The sequence below is a fragment of the Falco punctatus genome (assembly GCF_963210335.1).
Source record: "Falco punctatus genome assembly, chromosome: 3".
NCBI lineage: Eukaryota > Metazoa > Chordata > Aves > Falconiformes > Falconidae > Falco > Falco punctatus.
The window spans coordinates 111,559,053-111,578,509 of NC_137582.1; the positions used below are offsets into that span (position 1 = coordinate 111,559,053).

The 19,457-nt window shown below is 39.1% G+C and overlaps 2 protein-coding genes across 5 annotated transcripts in view; one reads left to right on the forward strand and one right to left on the reverse strand.

Moving 5' to 3' along the window:
- Nucleotides 1-3: 3 nt before the first annotated feature.
- LOC308061226 (arylacetamide deacetylase-like 4) lies at nucleotides 4-15,210 on the reverse strand. Its single transcript, XM_080380878.1, has 4 exons — nucleotides 9,820-15,210; nucleotides 5,358-5,574; nucleotides 3,733-3,796; nucleotides 4-2,055 (listed from the first exon to the last, which is right to left on the reverse strand). The coding sequence occupies exons 1-4, from the start codon at nucleotides 9,988-9,990 to the stop codon at nucleotides 1,284-1,286; spliced, it is 1,224 nt and encodes a 407-aa protein (XP_080237004.1). The 5' UTR covers nucleotides 9,991-15,210; the 3' UTR covers nucleotides 4-1,283.
- Nucleotides 15,211-15,232: 22 nt separating this feature from the next.
- The window catches only part of DHRS3 (dehydrogenase/reductase 3), a 40,828-nt gene continuing 36,603 nt past the window's right edge, over nucleotides 15,233-19,457 (forward strand). Inside the window, exons 1-2 of one of the 4 annotated variants that reach the window (XM_080380856.1) lie at nucleotides 15,233-15,345; nucleotides 19,083-19,322. In XM_080380856.1, the coding sequence (XP_080236982.1) occupies nucleotides 19,128-19,322 (195 nt within the window). In that variant the 5' untranslated portion in view covers nucleotides 15,233-15,345; nucleotides 19,083-19,127. The other 3 variants (XM_080380855.1, XM_080380857.1, XM_080380859.1) reach the window with 3 other exon arrangements.

The window sequence follows — 19,457 nt, forward strand, 5'->3', positions numbered from 1 at the left end:
GTTGTGTCAACAGAGCATGAAGAAACATAATTTCATTTTGCTGAGAGGGACTGTGGAACAAGAATTCACAAGTAACAACATGTTACTCCAGAGATTTGTAACTGCTAACTTGTCACTGTGTTTAATTAATATGGTGACAATGGGAAGAATTTAACCCACCACTTTCTTCCTACTCACAGTTTGGCTGGCAGAGGATGAAGATAAGTACTAACCTCTTTCCACACTTGTGTGTACATAGATATTACAAGTGCAAGATGGTTGCATAACAATGAATAAATATTTTACAATTCCTAGGCATTGCGTGGCCAGCTATTTTGACATGCAATGGCAATTATCTTGGCATCTGTGTTTAGCAAAGGTGGATCTGTCCTAATAAGCAATGTAGCAATTGAGCTCAGATTTTTCTTTTCCTTCATGTTTTTGATATTTGCAGAAATTATTTTGGCAGCTCACGTGCTGTTTAAATACTTTCTCCCTAAATTCCAGGTAAGCAAGTTGATTATTTGTCTGATTACAAAAAGGCAAAAACCAGTATGTCTCTGTCTTCCCTGAATACAACCAAATGCTTCTCAGAAAGGAACTTTATAGAATATAGTTTAGAGGACATTCAGTTATATTTGTACAGTTCTCCCTTGCTTCATCTCTGCTGCCAGTCTCAGATACTTATACAGATAGGCATCTCGTACAGCTTACATTTTTGTACCTCCCTTCTGGGTCACCTATTGCCCTTTAAGATCAGATTTGTAAGTACCGCCAATTCCCTCCTTCTGATTTTACAGCCAGGTCCAAAGCAATTGGTTACCTGTACGCATAGTCTGATGATGATTACTACTCACCTCAGAAGTACTGAAAGTCTCTCCAGTCTCCAGAGGCACTGGGGGTTGGCATTTTGTCTGTGCTGTCATGCTGATGTTGCATGTATTATGTGGATATGCATATGCATGTTGCTGATGACTCATGTATTGCATGCTTTAAAATGTTAAGAGGGGTGGATTTACCATGGTGAGTTTTTATCGTTTGACATAAGAAGAGAATAAAAATTCTTGCAATATAAGAAAAGAACAGCAAAACAAGGTGTTTTAATTTTAGTTAATACCTATTAATGTTTTTTTAAAAAAGGTGAAAAATACATCATGTTTGCAAGTCATAGCAACTGAAAATCAGAATGCAGCAGACCATGCTAATCTTATTATTTCCCTACTAGATTCTAATGTACAAATAGCTAGTAAATAGTTAATTGAAATACACTCTGCATACCAGTACACTGTATTTAAGAAGACATTTTAATAACCTTTTATAAAGTTTACAGTGTGATTCACAATTTTACTTGATGATGGAAAAGAGAAAATACCATAACCAAAAAATCCCAGTGCACAGTGGAAGCCTTCTTGTATGTGGTGCCAGGTCACTTTTATATTGTTGTCCTCTAAACGCTTCTTGTACAACAATCCATCATCTCTGAGCACATCATGCTCACAGGTAATTATACAAGTATCAGGTAGGCAGCAAACAACAGCATCTTCTGCTAACAGTGGGGAAAATCTTGTCTCAAACAGTTCTTTTGTTTCTTCATAAACTTGAGGTAAAAATGAAGTGGGTAACGGTGGCTTGTAGTCTAGTCTAAATACCTCTGGGATAAGATCTGGATTTATCCATTTCCTATATTTTAAATTTATACTCTCAGGAACATGAGAGCCGGCCAAAATAGCTTCCTTCATAGAGCAATCCTTGTTCAGGTACTTCAGAACGAAATAGACTGCACGTTCCTGGGACAAGAAGGCAATAAAACCATTTTTCTGGTGAGATGGCAGATTAAAGTTCAGTGCTTGGAGAAGTGGATAGATCAGTACCTGGGCACGTATCTTTGGGATATCTCTTCTATTTGCCAGTTCTTGGCAAACACTAGCAGTAAAAGTGCCCCCTGCACTATCCCCACAAATGATAATCCGATCAGGATCCACCCCATAGTTTTCTGCGGTCTTCAAAAAGTGTACAGTAGCAGCGAGACAGTCCAGAGTTTGGGCTGGATACTTATGGTCAGGAGATAAACGATACCTGAAATGTACAAAAGACAGCTATTATTACAAATAACATAGATTTGTAAATTGCTTGAATGTGTTATTTTAAATGCATCTCATGCATTTACAAAACCTCACCAAAACCAGTATTGCTCATTTAAAGTTTTGCATGCTGAAGCAAGCCAGAACAGCTTCCCCTCCCATTTCTGTCAAAATACAGAGACCATTAATCGTTGGGGTTTAATCCAGCGTAATTTAAGAGCATGAGGGCTGGAGTAGTGCGGTCCAATCACCCACATTATACAGAGCCACACATTTACACAAGTCCTGCTCTGAGTGCACCTGCCTGGGCTGAAAGTTCATACCAGCCAGCAAGTCTGCAATGCTCTCATTTGGCCTGAGCCTGGATGTATGTATGGCTATGGTCAGTCCAGCTTATCCACAAAATCCAACCAAGTTCTGGCTCCTGAGCTTTTTACACTGGGGACAGTGGTTATTGTATTATTATATATTAGTCCAGTATTGTGTATTACTAATACTTTTTAATATAAAAAGAAAATCTAATAATATATTATAAAACACCACACAGTAAATGTACTGTGGTGACAAAATAGCTTCCTGTAGACAATACTTTCATTTATTTTATTAATTGGAACAAATGAATTACAGAGGAATATGTTAAAATAACAAACTGTTTATTTCTTAACTAACAACTTACTTTCATATGATGAGAAGGCGGCAGGCATAACAGTCAGATACCCAGTCAAGTTAAAGTGGTATGCTTTGATTCCAATGACATATAAGACTACTTTAAGACTACATTTTTAACAGCCATGTTCTTTCTTCTCTGCATTTGTGGTCTTAGGGCTTTTTGGAGAAGGTTAAGTTTAATAAGGAGAAGATAAATACTACAAAGGTAACAGTGCAGGCATTCTCTCTTAACCTTTCACTGTTTGCTGAGGCACACTGCTTCTGCTTTTCTGTTTCTTCACTATTGTGTGAAATTAATTCAATGGATTCATAAAGTAATTGTTGTAATAACCCAGGAATAAAAGGATATCAGTATCTTATTTCAGAGTCGCTTTAAATGCATTGTGACTTACTCAGACAAGACATGGAATATGCAATTCATTCTCAAAACCAGTTCCTCTGAACTTTGTAAAATTCTTTAACAATGAGTTTTTTAATGGAACAATTTATTGGAAACTAAAGTTTCTTCATACCATCAGCTATTTTCCACAAGCAGAACATCTTAAAAGGAAGCAGTGGTCCATATAGTTTAAAAAAAATGTTGAATTTTAGACTTATTATTTACTCTTTACAATCATCCCCAAAGCCCCCTAACTATTAAAACCTGAAGTTAGGAAAACAGCTTATAGCTATCGAACAGCCTTACTATGAAAGGCAATGATTTTTGTGACAATAACAACATGAAATGAGTAAATCTCTTTGTTCTTCTGAAAACAGCTGGCATACATATTATTTCTGTAACTTTATAAACTTGCATCAGGTATTTCTCATTGTCATTGCATGGCACGTGCTTGCTCACACATATCAACAACATAGGGGCAGGCAACACTAGAGCTCAGTTTCTTTTCTTATATTCCAAGAAACGTAAGTATAGCATGGGCACTGTTCAGAGGGGTGGGGGAGGTAGCGGGGGAAGCAGCGAACTGTCTAATTCTGGGAGTAATATTGGGTGGAGCTCACTTACCCAACAGACACAACCACTGAATCAGATTTTCTGGCTATGTGCCGGCATATTCTTTCATGACTTCCTGAAGAACAAATGTTAATGTAATTAATATCTTAGAATACTTGAAGCAATATCAACCCTTATTTTGTTATGACATATTACCATGATTGAATGTGGGCCGCTTGCCTATTTAGTGAGCTACCCAAATTTTCTCTAGGATAAAAATAATCTAGATTTTTGATCATCAGGACACACTGTAAAATTCATGCAATTAGGGAGATTGTTGACCTGTAAGGAAAATAAGGAATTATGACTATTATGATTAGTCAGAGGGAAATGGTTTTAAGCTGAGAGGGGGCAGAATTAGATTGGAAATGAGGAAGACATTTTTTATGATGGGTGTGGTGAGGCGATAAAACAGGTCACCTAGGACAGGATGCCCTATCGTTGGGAGTGTTCAAAGTCAGGCTGGATGGGGCTTCAAGCAGCCTGGCTGGTGAAAGATGCCCCTGTCCGTGGCAGAGGGGTTGGACTAGATGATTTTTAAGATCCCTTCCAGCCCAAAACATTCTGTAATTATAATGCACAATTGCTTAGAGTCGTTGTAATATAATAATGACAGTAATAAAATAGCTTGAGATCTTTGTAAAAGCTTATTACATTGTTTTAAGTAACTGTGTCTGAGGCTGACATCATTTTGCTGCTGTGGGAGTGCTAATTGTAGTACTACAGCTAAGTCTAAATAAACTGTGTATTTGAAACAGAGATTTAACTATTTTCTGAAGAATGAAGGGTGCAGCTGGTATGCTCCCTGCAAAATCAGTGTATTTCTGTGTGGCTAATGTAGGCAGAAATCTAAGGCATCCAAATTGTGTTACAGTAAATTGTCTGATTATATAATTATATAATTTTTCTGTGGTAAGCTTATAGGCAAAAATATGCCTCTTTTAATGTATTTAAAGATACGTTGAATTTTTCTTCAACCTTACGTCTGAATTTGGTACATTTAGAATATTTGGTTTACAGGTATTTGCTCAATGATGTGTTCTTTCAGTTACAGAATTGTAGTGCCGTTTAATATGTGTGCATGTCTACTGCCTTTAGAAACAGTATCTTTTAGAACTTTTTAGATTACGTTTGAAATTATCTGCTGTCTCTTAATAAACTGAATGGAAAATGGAAAAAAAAGACAACATAACTAACATAACATAACTAACATAACATAACTAACGCATCAGGGACACGCGTTTTAATGTGGCTGCTATAGACCACTTGAATTGCAGAGAACACTGTTTGTGGAAGTCCCAGTAAATATGCTGCAGTTAGAGGTCAAAGGGAGGAATGCAGGTGTTAATAACTTCTGTCAGGTTTACAGACAAAAAAAGAATTTTTTTCTTTAGCAGCACCACTTACTGTAAGAAATATACATGCTGTATCCTAAACAGAGTGCTATATCCTATTAAAAAATAATTTAGATACTAAATAAGGGCAGATTAAGAGTTTAAAAAGGAAAAATACACATTAAGTGCTTTCTATCTCAATCTCTCAAACTAAGCTTCAGTCACTTCTTAGGTTCAGGAGAGTTTTAAAAAATACATAGTTAACAATCCTAAATAATCATATTTTGTCTTTCAGTTCCTTACTGATGCTTCCAAATATCCCACATCCTCCATGGAAGACGAGGACGCCTCTCCGTTTGTTTGCAGATGGTACCCTTGGCAGGTAAATCCTCACTGGCACCTCATCAAAATGCAGATCCTTTATGAAGAGCTTTGAATCCCTGCTTGCCGGCAGTCCATCAGCAATCAACCTTAGAAGTGTGTGCTCCTCAGTGATACCCAGACTTTCTAAGTTCTTTGCCTAGATAGATGTAATAGGAAAAATAAGATATTAGTATAAGGAATTCTAGTCTTCCCACTCTATAAGGGCCACAAGCTACCTTTTTCTATACTATATTTAGGATAATTCTGTTGGTTATTTGCTGCTTTTTAGGATTACCACAAATAACTCTAGCAGCTTTGTGATTTCAGTTATGAAAGTGAAAATGTACATCTTCATGATTTGAGATACCATTATTTTTAGAAGAATGTTGTAATACCTGTTCCATGAAATGTGTTATATAAATACCTTCTAATTTGCGTGATCTGGATTTACCACAAGTAACAGCAGGCATTTGCTTAGGCATGGAAGTTAGGAGTCATGAAGCCTGAGGCTCCTTTTCTGATCGGTGAAGAGAAAGAGGCATTTCTTGAGGACGGTTCCGATTTCAGGTGTGTTAAATCATGCTCTGGAGATGTCTGTTCATCTCCATTGGTTATGAAGGGAAGCTGTTTACTTCAGATGCCTCAATTAAAGTATTTAAGGTTAAGTGAGATGAAAATGTCCCTAGCATGACAGCATTTAGCATACTGGGAGGAGATTCAGACTGGTTTGCATGCAAAATTGGGTGACTTACTGGTCATGTCCATGCCACAGACTCAGTGAGAACAAGATTTAAGAAAATAATTTTGCCTGTAATCAATAATGAAGGGCTGCTGGCCTAAATGAAGAACAGATGAAAATGGTTCTGAATCTTATCTCCTCCATCAGCAAAACTGTTGCCTTGATCAAGATCTCACAGGTAGTGGTGAAATGGCTCTGCAGTCTGTCTCTTACATCTAATCAGGGAGAGCAAATATTCTGAAGACAGGGGAGGTTTGTTAAATATGTGAAAACATTTTCTTACCCAAAGCCAGTCAACTGCTGATAATTAAGATAGCCTGAAGATCACACATCAATCCTCCTTTATTTTGAACACGTATTGTAACGGATGCACTTCCTGCTAGGACAATGTTTCCCTTCCCATTAAATGGTGACTTAGTTGCCCTTATGGACTATTATAATTCATTCTTCTGGAGTTATGATAATCATCACAAGCAATTTGCAAATTGTGTTGCTCTCTTCGAAGCAACAGAAGTCTCTGTATGCTGCTGTATCAATGCCTTACAAACTAAAGGCTAGCTATGCTTTTGCAAATTGTTCTTTCCAGCCTTGTGTATTTGGCCTTTTAGATCTGCTCTGTCTCAGAGACCATTCAATTATTTGCCTTACATGGTAATTTTGCTGTGAAAGAACACCAGAGTATGACAGAGGGGCAGAACTTTCTTAGGTGCACTGTCCCAGCTATCACGTATGGGTGAAGGCAGATCTCATGATGGAGTTCAAGTGTGCTGCAACACCCAGTTTCTCACCAAGGCCTTTTTCAAACAGCACAGATTCTTTCTTCCTAATAATCTGCTGCAATAAACAAGTTGGGTGAGGAGTAAGAGAAGAAACCACCATGAGCCATGGAAGAGAGAGAAAGTAATTTAGAAAAAAAGACAGGAACCCAGAGATTATCTGGAGTTTTTTCATAACACTATGCAACAACTTCCAGCAGTGCTTGGGTATTTTAAGTCCCAGATCCCAGAGATAAATGGATAGATACAGTTCTGGCCTTACATTGGAAAACGCACATTTTTAGGTATCATGGCAGAGGGAAAAATTAATATAAGAGCCAGGGCAATCATAGCAAAAACCACAGGGTCAATATAACCTTCCAAATGCAGCAATTTTCAAAAACTCTCATGACTCTTAAGTCAACCTTTTTGTCAGAGTTACAACTTTAGAATGGTTGAAGTTGGCAGAATTGCCATTTAGTCTCATCTGTACTTGCCAACATCCCTGAATTTTTACAGAGATTTCAAATGAGAGTAGTATATATGATAAACTTGGCATCAGAGCATTCTATCTAAATACTGTCTTTCCTTTCCTTATATTAGGAGTTCCTGACAACTTCAGTTTCAGGGAAAACACTGTCATGAAGGGGAGTGGGGAATTTGGTATGTATTCTGTTGAAAAGCTTCTTGATCAATAATTACAAAATACTTCAGAACCAATAAGAATACATTAAAAAAATAAAAGGTATGACTATTTTCCTAGACAGATGTGATCAGTGTTACTATGTGAAACATACTGTATAAGCCAGGTTCTAAAATGTGTATATGTGTAAGAGAAAGAGGACCCAGATCAGCATGTCGGCATACCTTTTCTTGCAAAATAGGGTCTTTGAAAAGCTATTTGCTGGAGCACCTGAATTCTGACTTTTTATGTGGATGATCATATGGGGACCAGATTTTTTCTTCAAAAATAATTATGAAATCACATACCAGCTAGCAAAAAAATACTCAATTTGAGCTTCATGGACTTTAACACTACATTAGACAGTCTTTCTGTCAGTCACTTTGAAGCATTACACTTTGCCAGCCAAAATAATTATCATCAAAGCTTTATATCACAGTGCAGTATGTACAGTTAGTCTAAATGCAGATCTGTATGAATAGATTAAAACAAAAGCTAGGATGTGAGATAGGAGGCTTTCTCTCATCTCTTCCGTTAGAGACTGTCACTGATTTCTTTATGACAGAGTATGTGGATAGGTGCAGCAGGAGCATCGTATGCGTGACACCTATGCTGTGGGAACTACACATTTAACCATTGATGCAGGATTTTTAAGTCATCTCGCAAGTAAGGTGGAAGGAAAGAGGAAAAGACTGCCCTGTATTGCAGAAAAAAGAGGTCTTTACTGCAACATACAGTACAGACACATTGCTGGCACAAGAACAGCAGCATTCATCAGAATAAGCAGGATACATTCATTGCACATGGGCAATACACAAAGCATTGTGAACTTTGTAAGAAACCTGTGAAGTGCTCACTATGAGGGCTGCTTCTGTGAGTAAAAACATAAACCTAGAAATTCACCAAAAGTACCAGCAGATGTCTAAAGGTTTTGGAAAAAAAATTAGGTAATGAATGGATTCAATGCATAGCAAATGGTGAAATGCATCTTTAAAACTATTTAGAAAAAGGAAGGTGAAATTTCTGGAACATATTGTCAATGAAGATAAAATATGTACTATGCCATAACAGCCATTTAGAAGCTGTAAAAGCAGATAAAAATAATGATTTGAAAGAATCTTTTCATCCAACCAAGTACAGAAACATAGAGAGCTTAATAATATACAGTCATATTATTATATTACGGGCATATTATGGTATTAACTTTGTATATAGCTTAACGTGAAATGTGAGATACATAAGGAGAGCAGACTCTTCTTTCATGCCAGACAATGCAGAAAGGTATATGGGGCCATGGCCATTGGAGAGCCAGGGACAATTACTGGATTTGGTGAATGCTGCTATGTAAGTTCAAGCAACCCATATAAGGCTTTAATAGCTTAGAGTGCCCCAAATACCTTTCAGGACATGGGCCCTAGTTACTGTGTTCATTAGGTATAAGTAGGGGATTAGAGAATACCTTTACTTCAGATGAGCTCTGTACAAACGTTAATGAAACCACTCTGAAATTTTCCTGCAGGCTTTCTTTTAATGTGTTATGTGCCAGACGTGACAGGGCTTAGCCTGCTTTTATGTGCTCCTGTGTTGCCTTCTTTGAAATCTTTTGGGGCAAAAGCTGTTTCTCTCTCAGATGGCAAAGCACACAGCACAGTGCATGTGGCTTACAAGTACTTAAATAATAAGTGGTAACAGATCTAGCTGAACCTGCTTTGGCCAAGAGGTTAGATCAGATGACCTCCGGAGGTACCTTTCAACCTACATGATTCTATGATATTTAGCTAAGTTTCAGTAATTCAGTCACTGCAGGAATGAGAACAGAATCACAAGTAAGAAAATTACTGCAGATAGTTAAAAATTTAGGAAATCACCTTAAATATATCAAAATGTATTGAGATACAGGAGGTTTGGTTATTATTATTCATATAAACGATCTCCACAGCCCCTCCTGTCATCCACAGGACCAATCATTTCATTACAGAAGGCTATCAAATTACAACAGAGGCATAAGAATGGTTATCTCAGTATTTAAAAGAACTCACCTCATACTGGCTACTTTTATATACAGTAATAGAATCCCAAATCAAACTTTGGCCTTTATCTTTGAATCTGTGTTACTCTGTGGTTCTCATTACACATAACTGCAATATTTAGATGCATATCTTCATAGTTCTACTGAAGTTTTTCCTTTCCTGAAAATCATAATATCACAGAGCATGATAAACTTACCAGAATTCCTATCAGAATATACATGAAGTGATATAAGCGAAGCTTTGCTGGCTGGTCAACATCAGGAGGAATCTCTACCTTGAAGGAATTACGGTAAGTTGCAATTAAAACCAGTAATACGAAAGCAACTAGAATTCCTGCTGTTAAAGCCAGAGCATGAAATGATTCCATTTTTCTTTGGTGGGAATCATTTATTAGAGAACTGCTTGATACAAGTCTGTCAATATTTATATCCTCCAGACTGACTCCACAGAGAACTAATTTGAATACCAAAATTCCTCCACCCTTCTCCTACAGATGGTAAGGCTGCCAGCTGGTAGAAGCACACAAACATCCGGCTATTATGACTTCATTTAGCATGGTCAAAGTTAATACGTAGAGGAGTCACATCCAGGAAATGTCACTATTTTGTATATCCCAAGATTACAAATGAACTTTATTTTTCATCTGGTTTAATTATATTCCACTTTACAGGCCTGAAAAGTTATGTGTGATTTTTCGCAAGTGTGCTAGTTACTGTAATGAAAGATACTTAAGAACAACCCATGGGTGACTAGCCATGCTGAGCTCCATTCTCCATGTTCAGGAACTGCAATGGTTCTGCTCTTGGAACAAGTCTGAAGTATGAGTCTCAGACTTTTTGCTTAGTGCTGATCTTTTTTTTTCCTGTGCTGTATTGCTGAGGCAGAACAGTTAGAACAGACGTTCTGAAGGACATCTAAAGGCATCCTGCTTTCAGAGATCCATCCAGAGCTCTCAGTTATTTGGAGGCCTCCTACCTGAGTGTGCAGTAAAGGTCTCTGGGCTCACCAATGATAGCCAGTGATATCAGAGGGAAACTTCCTCTTGACTTGGAGAACTTTGGCCCTAACCCTCTATTCTGAATCATTCAAAAGAAAAGATTTTGATGTCTTTACAACTTCATAGTTTGCTATTTTTTGCCAAGACAACTCCATGTTATCCTTTGTTGTAATTTAGTGATTAGACCATATGGCTAGCCAAATGCTTGTACCGATAGAAGTGATAATAGTGAAGGAAAGAGTGACTAGGAGCAATTCCATATATTTCTGTCCACCATGTGACTGGACAAAACTTGTTTGGGTAAAAGTAAGGAGCAAACAAACATCAGCTTATTTTGATGTAAGCAGTGCAACGTATGCTTATCGCCTGAACACTCTGAAATATTTCTTTATCCCCACTAATCTCCTGGGTACTCCATTTAAAAACCCTTATAAAAGCTTGTAATTGTGGTCATAGAAGAGAAATACCTCTTTTTATGAGCCATAACATTCTGCCTTTGGCTAACAAACCTGTAGTGGTTTCCTTCAGAAAGTGGCGTCTTGGCTAAGAAAAGGTGAGTCCTGTCTAGCTTTTCTTATACCCTTAAAAGAAGCAGATGAAATATATCTGCTTAGAAAAATCCCATTTATGCAAAATATGCATTACAGGAAAGGGCAAGAGACTTTAATGTGAATTAGTCAATAGGGTAAATGAATAAGAGTATATAACATGAATCATAAGAGATAAAGTACCAGATATAAGTGACCAGAGTGGATTCTTAAGAGAATAGGTCTAATCGTTTACTTCAGTGGAAGTCAGCAAGTACAACTGATTGGATTATGTGGTTTAATATTCAAATAAATAAGTAAAAAGGTATTGAGGGTAAGAAATCCATGAAATCCAAATTATAACATGGAACTCTCAGCTTAATGCAGCAGGCCTGGAGCTTGTGGTCATAGTGAACATCTTCCCAATACTGACCCAAATTATTTGACTAAGCTGGGGAATAACTGATCCCTTCCACCACTGTGAGGTATGGGATGCTTAACTGAGCCCTTCCCAACTTCTTACTTCATCCAGACCTGTGGGGGTGCACTAACTGGAATGATTAAAAAAAAAAAGAACATAAAGCAAAATTTAAGGCTGTTTTTATATTCTGAGAAGGAATATCTAGGTTGGGGTTTAATGAGTTTTACTAATCCATCCTAAAATTAATAGGTTTTAAGTTTTGAATGTCCCCATATGCTTTTAAATATGACAAGTGAAAGTTCAAAGACATTTCTTCTTTATTAATTTTTAATTCTCCTTGTGATGGATTAAACACCCCACTGGTATTATCATCTGAGGAAATTATGGAATATCCAGATTTCCCCTCATAAAAGCTGGATGTCAAAATACCAATTGCCAAGTCACTTAGGCATTCCCAATGTGCATGTTTTTTCCCCCTTGATATCAAGACTTTCAGGCCAGCATCCAAGCATGTAATGAGAGATTGGAGGGGAGGTAGGAGTCCTGTGAAGAGAGGTTCTTGGATTTGGGGGTTGGTTGGTTGGTATAAGGGATTTTTTTTTTTTAACCAGGTAGTGTTGGACAAAGTTTACCTGGAGGGCAGGGATGAGCGTTCTGAAAAAGCATCTCTGTTACTTATTTGACAAGTCAGCTTCTAGGAAACATCTGGATTTATGCATGTTACTCTTGTAACAGATCTTTCTTCCTCCAAAGAATCAGCTGATTCTCACTGCCCTGTGCCATTGTGCCTATACAGTAACTTTTAAGAAGACAGCAGTTCCCTTACATGAGTTAAAGGATCAGTTGGCCTTTGGAAGCCCTGTGTTGTTTACCCCATGGATCATTTGCTCGAGTGTCCTCCTCCAGAGCTGCTCTTCCCTTAAAAAGATTAGTGATACTAATTTGTAGGACTAATGGCAATGATTCAGCAAGAATGAGCAAACTGACTTTCTGGTAACAGTGGGTATAGGTCTAGAAATATCCAGATAAATTATTAAAACTCCAAACTTTATGCTTGCTCAGACCGTCATCAAAAATGCTGTGGGTTCTGTCTGAACGAAGACCTGGGATCCCTCTGTGCCTTCTCTTAGCTCAGGGGAATCTTCCCAGAGATCTTATTTTCCCATCATCAGTTTATAACGTGGTCGTATTCTTCCACATCAGTTCATACACCTAAAGCTGATCCATCCTAGCCTTCCAACCAAAAAGGTTTGCCTTTGACAACAGCATTCTCTTCCTAACATTCCTCCTCTTTTTGGCTTCCTTTCTGGAATTGTCAAGTTTGAAGAAGCTTATGACAGAGGCCTTGAATTATTTCACCTCTGTATGTACTAGTGAACCATTAGCTCTGAGAAGAAATTATAGCTGCATATAATGAATTTTTTTAAAAGATACTGCTAGAAAGGATTCAGGGAATGTTTTATCTAGAATTTTTTTCCTAAGCTAGTTTACAAGTTTCTGGTGGAAACTTACTATAGGCATTAGCCTACTGTTCTGGTTTTGTCAAAATCTGTGTCACGCCTGTTCAGTAGGATTTCAGTTCAGACTCTTGAAACAATAAGCTTCTCTAATTTTGAGGCCCTTATGGACTTAATTCTTCTGCCTCCCTAGGTCCTTGTGTGTCTTAGAAGTTTTGTCAGGACTGAGGAATTAGTCAGAAGGAATGGTGAATATTGTTTGGCCTAAAAGTGGCCTAAATGTACTAAAGAGAACATGAGATGAGTCAATTGATTTAACAAAATGTAATCACTCCATTCCTGTTTACATGTGGTATTTTTTTTACTCTTCTCTCTTCCAGTATGAAGAAGCAGACTAACAGTTTGTGGCAGATTTGGCTTCTAATTAAAGATAGCTGAGAAAAAAGAAGGGCAGTTAGTACAAATGACAAAATCTAACTAATGTACTAAAATGACTAAGCAACTGAAAGAAATACCACATGCTTGTTGTATCCCTTTGTCTGAATTCCAGATGGCACCTACATGCACTTGAAAACACTGTACTTCTGCTTATAAAGACAACTATTTTTACACATACTGAACTAGAAAGAGATGTTTGTTATATCTTTATTCATTATACTGATTTGTTGTGAGACAGACCCTGGGAAAGCAATTAAGACATCCAAATGTAGCTTTTTACACAAGGCTGGACGCAGACTGTTTTCTGTCAAGGCTGAATGTTAAACAAAAACCTGGTCCCTTTGAGCTTAGTCCATGGCAAAACTCCACTTACAAGGCAACAGTATCAGACTCTTAATACTTAATAGCATGTAGAAGGACAGTGTGAAATCATAGAACCACTGGGACACATTTCAAATGGAAAATGTGAACTCAAGGGAAGAATGAAATCAAGAAGCACAAAATTGTAGCTCTTGATTTATCCAAATCTGACAGCAGTACTTCATCTAACAAAAAACAGATCAGTTGGCAAAAGGTTTTCCTTTTCTAAATGGGGTTTAGTTTTAATCTGTGATCGTGATAGATTGTCCATGGTCAAGAACCCTGCACTGATGTAAAAAACTGATAGTACTTGACACCCTAGTAACACAGACTTTCCATTGTGTAACAATGCTGTTCTGTGTTCCCAATTTTTTTCACATCTGCTTACCAATGTACTGTATATATTGGGGTGGGTGGGTTTTAAGCTGAAAACACAGAACTGTTAGCCCAAATGGCTTTCAAACATGCCTTGAGTATGCTTTTAATTTCCAGCTCCACTTCCTTTTAAAAGTTCTTAAAATTTAGCAACTTCATTTGCATGAACAGACTTCCAGGTTTGCTAGGAACTTAGCTGCAAAGGCTCTGTGAACAAGTTTAGAGTTCTGCCAATATGTATAGAAGATACATGAAGATCTAAGCATATTCAGGCACAATACCCGAGCCTTTTCATAGATCCACGTAACATTGTTCTCCAAAAATGGACCTTTGTTATGCAAGTGATGTGTATAGAGTAAATCGACTTGTTTTGGGGGTAAATGTTGCTTTTTCGTTGCTGTTTTTTTCTTTGAGACGGGGCAAGTAAGAGAAAGTAGTTTTCTATGGCTTTCATTGTGAGTATGAGTAAACATACATGAACTACAATCCAAAAGCTGGGTTTCAATTACTATAGGCCTTCCTAACCTACCTTTACATTAGCTAGCCTAAATATGAACAACAGGTTTAGTTTTAAGCTGGACTATTACAGTTAGGCACCACTGTGGTTAAATATTTAGAAAGCTAAACACATCTTTTTATGGTCCCAGGAGCAACTCGGTCAGGGATGATCTACGTTTAAATCTATTAATTCAGAATAGATTTGTAAAACTGTATTAAAGCTGTCTTACTTTACACTTCTGTTAAGAAGTACAAACCCAGAAATGTAAAGCAGAGGCCAAAACGGAGCAAGTTACCAGTGAGATGTATTACATGACTACCTTCTTGCTCCTGTTAAAATGTAAAGTGCCATGAAAATGGCTTAAACCAAGTTTTTTTGCAATTTATACTTTGTCGTGAGTATCAACATAGGAAACAAATATTTCAGTACAGTGCAGTTATCCAAAATGCAACAATAGTTCTGCAACTATGTGATAGCATTAGCAACTGATGCAATTTTACAAAATTAACAGGCCTGCTTGTTGAATGCTCCAGTACGCTGATTAAGGACTTCTGAGGAGAAACATGGAAGGGATTCACTTTGGGACTTTAAACTTACGATTAGGAACAACTGCTGTGGTGTAACAGATCCTTGTTACCATCAACAAAGGTATGTACTAAGCGTATGTTTGCACCTATAGACATTTACTGAAAGCATTTTGAATAATCAAGCCTTGAAGGTACGGTTTAGGGGGTTAGGTATATTTTAGGGGGCTTCACTAACAGAGATGAACTTTTTGAACAAAAGCGCGTGTTGGCTTTGTAAAGGTGACAGTTTGGGAAAAGACCTCTTGCCAAAAAAGAGCACAATGGTTGCTATACAACAGTCAGATGAAACCCCAGAATGCTACTTTTTTGCCATTTTTCAGAGTGGGACTGCGATTAAAAGGGACAAACCTCAGCTGTTCTCAGCGTTCTATATAGTATGTGTAGAATGTAGAGCTACTTTCTGGTTGAATTAGGTGAATTTTAAAATAACTTGCATGTATTTTTCACACTATTTATTACAGGCAAGATGCAGTAACTTCTGTTTTACTGGAAATCTGCTTTTGGTTCTTGCTTTTGTACATTTGTACAGTGTAGTAACTACCAGTTTTCACTGCTTCAAGGTAAATCTAAAGTAAGGTGGTAAGGAAGTACAATAGTTCATAATTTCATTGAATTTGAAGAGCAGGTCAGGAAGATTTTAAATATTCAGAACTGTCTTTCTACCCCCAGACCAAATTTGGTAGCAACTTTGCACATAGAACAATAAGCTGAAATCATCATGAATGAAAAAAAAAACAACTCCAATACATTTTAGAGTATTATTCAAGCTGGCAACAGATACATGAAATCACCATTCACAAGATTATTCCATTCCCCCTGTTTTCAAAGGACCTGCAAATGTTTTGAATTAATAATTAATTTTGGATTTAATCTGAACAGGTTAACTGTGTAATATTGCTGACTTTTCTGTTTTAAGTGTGTCTGTGGTGATGTATGCATAAAAGAAACTGAACTCAGGAATCAAAAAATGAAATTTATTTTGATGAACTTCGTATCCTTTCATTTTTAACACTGCTCCTTATTTCCATACCAGAAAGTTGTTATATTTGTTACCAGTCCAGACACTGAGTCATTCTTGTTTAAACCAGACACTAGTCTCTCTGTGTAATTTCTCTCTCCCCTTCAGTTTTTGGACTGAGAGGAAAATTGTAATGCCAGGTGCCTCCCCTAGCTCCATTTCTAAAGGTATTACTGTAAAAACACACAGAGGTGCTAAATGCTGCCAAGCAGCAATGGAAATTCTCTGAGCTCTGATTATTTCAGACACAGTTAAGTTAGGGAATACCACCTGATTCTGACAATATGTGCAGGCTCTCAGTTTCCAATTAGAATGCTTCATCTTCTTCTCTCCAAAAGCCTCTCTCCTGACACTTTGTGATAATGCAGTGATAGTCATGTGGCTTATTTCATATGAGGTAATTTGACATTTAAAGGTAAGAACTCTGCAAGTTTATCTCTCAATTTTATTTCCTTTTGTCCTGAAAACTTGTGTGGAACTTTGTAACAGAGCTGAAATGCAAGGATTTAGAAACTGGTTTGTGTTTTAAAAAAACCCTATGTGTGACATAGGTTTTAAATGTGAGTGGCACCAGAACCTAGTTTACTCTTCTTTTTGCAAACAAATAACCCCTGAACATTCTTGCCATGTTACCGTATGGCCACTTTGAACAACACCTGTTTTCAAAAATACCCGTTTGATTCCAAAGCATGAAACTGAGCTTATTTTCAAAGGGGTTCAGCTTCCTATCTCACTTCTGTTAGTTGTGTGATATAACTTGGCTACCTATGTATACATGCTTAGACTCACACATTTCCATTGCAGCGGTGCTTTAGTAACTATAGATGGAAAGAAATTGGAGCATCTTTCAAATTTGTCATTTTTCAGTAATTCTAGTTTTTACCACTAGATGGCTTCCCAGGATAGTGGATATAGCTCCAGACCTCCTGTTAACATGCGGGATTGGCTTAATTTTGGGACATTCTTAATCATATATATAGTCTTAAAAACAAGGTTCTTTCCAGCTCAGCTGTGAGGACATCAGTGTGAGATTTGACATTCTTGAGCATCTTTGGATGTTCCCAAGGCTTTGTGGATTAGGTTATTTCTGATGGCTGCCACAACTCTTAACTGTGCGTGAACTGCTCTCAGTTCACATGTGCACGTAGATCCTCCTCAGAAATACTTAATCAGTACAGCTGGAAACATAACGTACCTGCCTAATGCTTAACAGTGCAAACTGCCAAAAGCTGGGGACCTAGTTGCAATACACTTTGCCCTTTCTCCTGTTACAACATAGTTTAAAGTGCTATGGAGACCTTCTTGTATTGCAACTATGCCCTCACAACTGCACAAAAAGTCTTGGAAAAGGGGAGAAAAGAAACCACCCTTTGTTGTGAGCAAGCGAGGCTCCCTCCTGCATGCAGAGCCTGCCTTTTTTACTGCCCCACTACTGAACGACCAGCTTTCAGCAATGCAGGCATCTTCCGGCTCGGGGAAACCACGAGTTGTCACGTTGTCCATAAAAACACGGCTCCGACGGTAGGGACGTCGCTCGCCATCAGCCGAGGCGACCTAGGGCTGCCAGAAGCGTTCCCCGTCCGCAGCAGCTGATCTCGGGCGAGCAGTTCGCTGCCAGAGCCCGGTAAGGCAGGGACGGTTCCCCCGGCCTGCGCCTTCGCCCTGCCCGTTGCTGGGAGCGCTGCCTCCCGGGCGGGGGGCGCCGCAGCCCCTTCCCCCGGCGCCGGGCGGGGGCTGCAGACGGCTCGGCCGCTCCAGCGCAGCGCCGCCGGCAGCCCCGGCGCCCCCCGGCCCCAGCGCAGCGCCGCAGGCAGCGCCCCCCGGCCCCGGCGCAGAGCCCCCCGGCCCGCAGGCTGCGGCTCGGCAGCGCTGCACGCCTCAGCCTGCCTGCATGTGCGAGCTGGTGTGCGGTGGCTCCCGGATAGCGCTGGGGGAGGGGAGAGCAAAGCCAGCCACTCAGAGAAACAGTAGTGAAATCTCCCCAACACTTTAACTGTCAATCAGGCTTAATGGGGTATAAAAACTCCCCAGCGCCGCGGCTGTGATAGGCAGAGAGCGCAATAGGGAGAAATGAGTAAGAGCCAGAGCTGAAATAGTGTACGGCATAATTCCTGCTCTGTGATCACAGATACTCCGAGTGAAAAAAAACAGGAGAGGGGGCAGAGAGAGGCGGTGATCAACTCAACCTTTGCAACCGGCTCAGGACAAGACGTCTATAGATTTTTATAGATATTAAAACAAAAACAACAACCTTGCCCTGAATAGAGCCTTTCTTAAAAAGAAGGTCCTGGCAATTCTGTCTTATTTAAGCAATTTCCTGAGTCTAAGAATAGAAATGAGCTGCCTGGAAGGCACTGCAGGCTGAAATTTGGAGACATAGGCTGCTTTATTTTATTTTTCCAAATATAAAAGCCTTCCATGTGGATACTGGATTTTTATGTCGGTCTCTGAGGCGGAGGGATGTATGGTTACTTTTAATTTTACTTTTTTTTTTCTTCTCTCTCTCTTGTAATTTTAAAAAACTGTCTTCCAGTTAAAAAGCAAGGAAACCGTTTTACCTGCATGTGACAATCCCAGAGGACACAGATCAAGAAACGGGAGTGACTTGGTCTTCTGCACTACTTTACTCCTACCCCTATTTTTTTAGGGGGAGAGAAGGATTTTTCCAGCCTGAGAATCTTTTGCCCCCAAGTTTTGGAAGGGGCTTGAAGACTTGTCCCCCATCTGGGGGTGCATGAAGGGTATTGATTTTCTTTCTCTGTTAACTTGGTTTCGTGAAGGGTTGGAAGAGAATTTTGCCTTCCTGACGTGCCTGGAACAAGAGGATGATTTGGAAGTGGCTGGGCGCTTTGCTGCTTTTCCCGGTGCAGATGGTTTATTTGGTGGTGAAGGCTGCCGTGTGCATGGTGCTGCCGCCCAAGCTCCGCGACCTGTCCGGGGAGAGCGTGCTCATCACTGGAGGGGGCAGAGGCATTGGCCGCCATCTGGCCAGGGAGTTTGCTAAACGAGGAGCCAGAAAGGTGAGCATCAGCACGGAGGGGGAACGGGGGAGGAAGCTCCCACCTGCTGCTCTACGGGGGAGTCCTCCGACTCGGAGACTTAAAAGCCTTTTCCCTCGCCTACAGGTGGGATTGCTTTGGAAAGGTGAGAGGGGA

What these genes read in the sequence shown, in the direction of transcription:
- LOC308061226 (XM_080380878.1), bottom strand. Translation starts at nt 9,990, where the DNA reads ATGGAATCATTTCATGCTCTGGCTTTAACAGCAGGAATTCTAGTTGCT. An exon ending in ATATTCTGATAGGAATTCTG is followed by an intron (nt 5,575 to 9,819) that starts GTAAGTTTATCA and finishes ACATCTATCTAG; the next exon opens with GCAAAGAACTTAGAAAGTCT. An exon ending in TGGGATATTTGGAAGCATCA is followed by an intron (nt 3,797 to 5,357) that starts GTAAGGAACTGA and finishes TTTGTTCTTCAG; the next exon opens with GAAGTCATGAAAGAATATGC.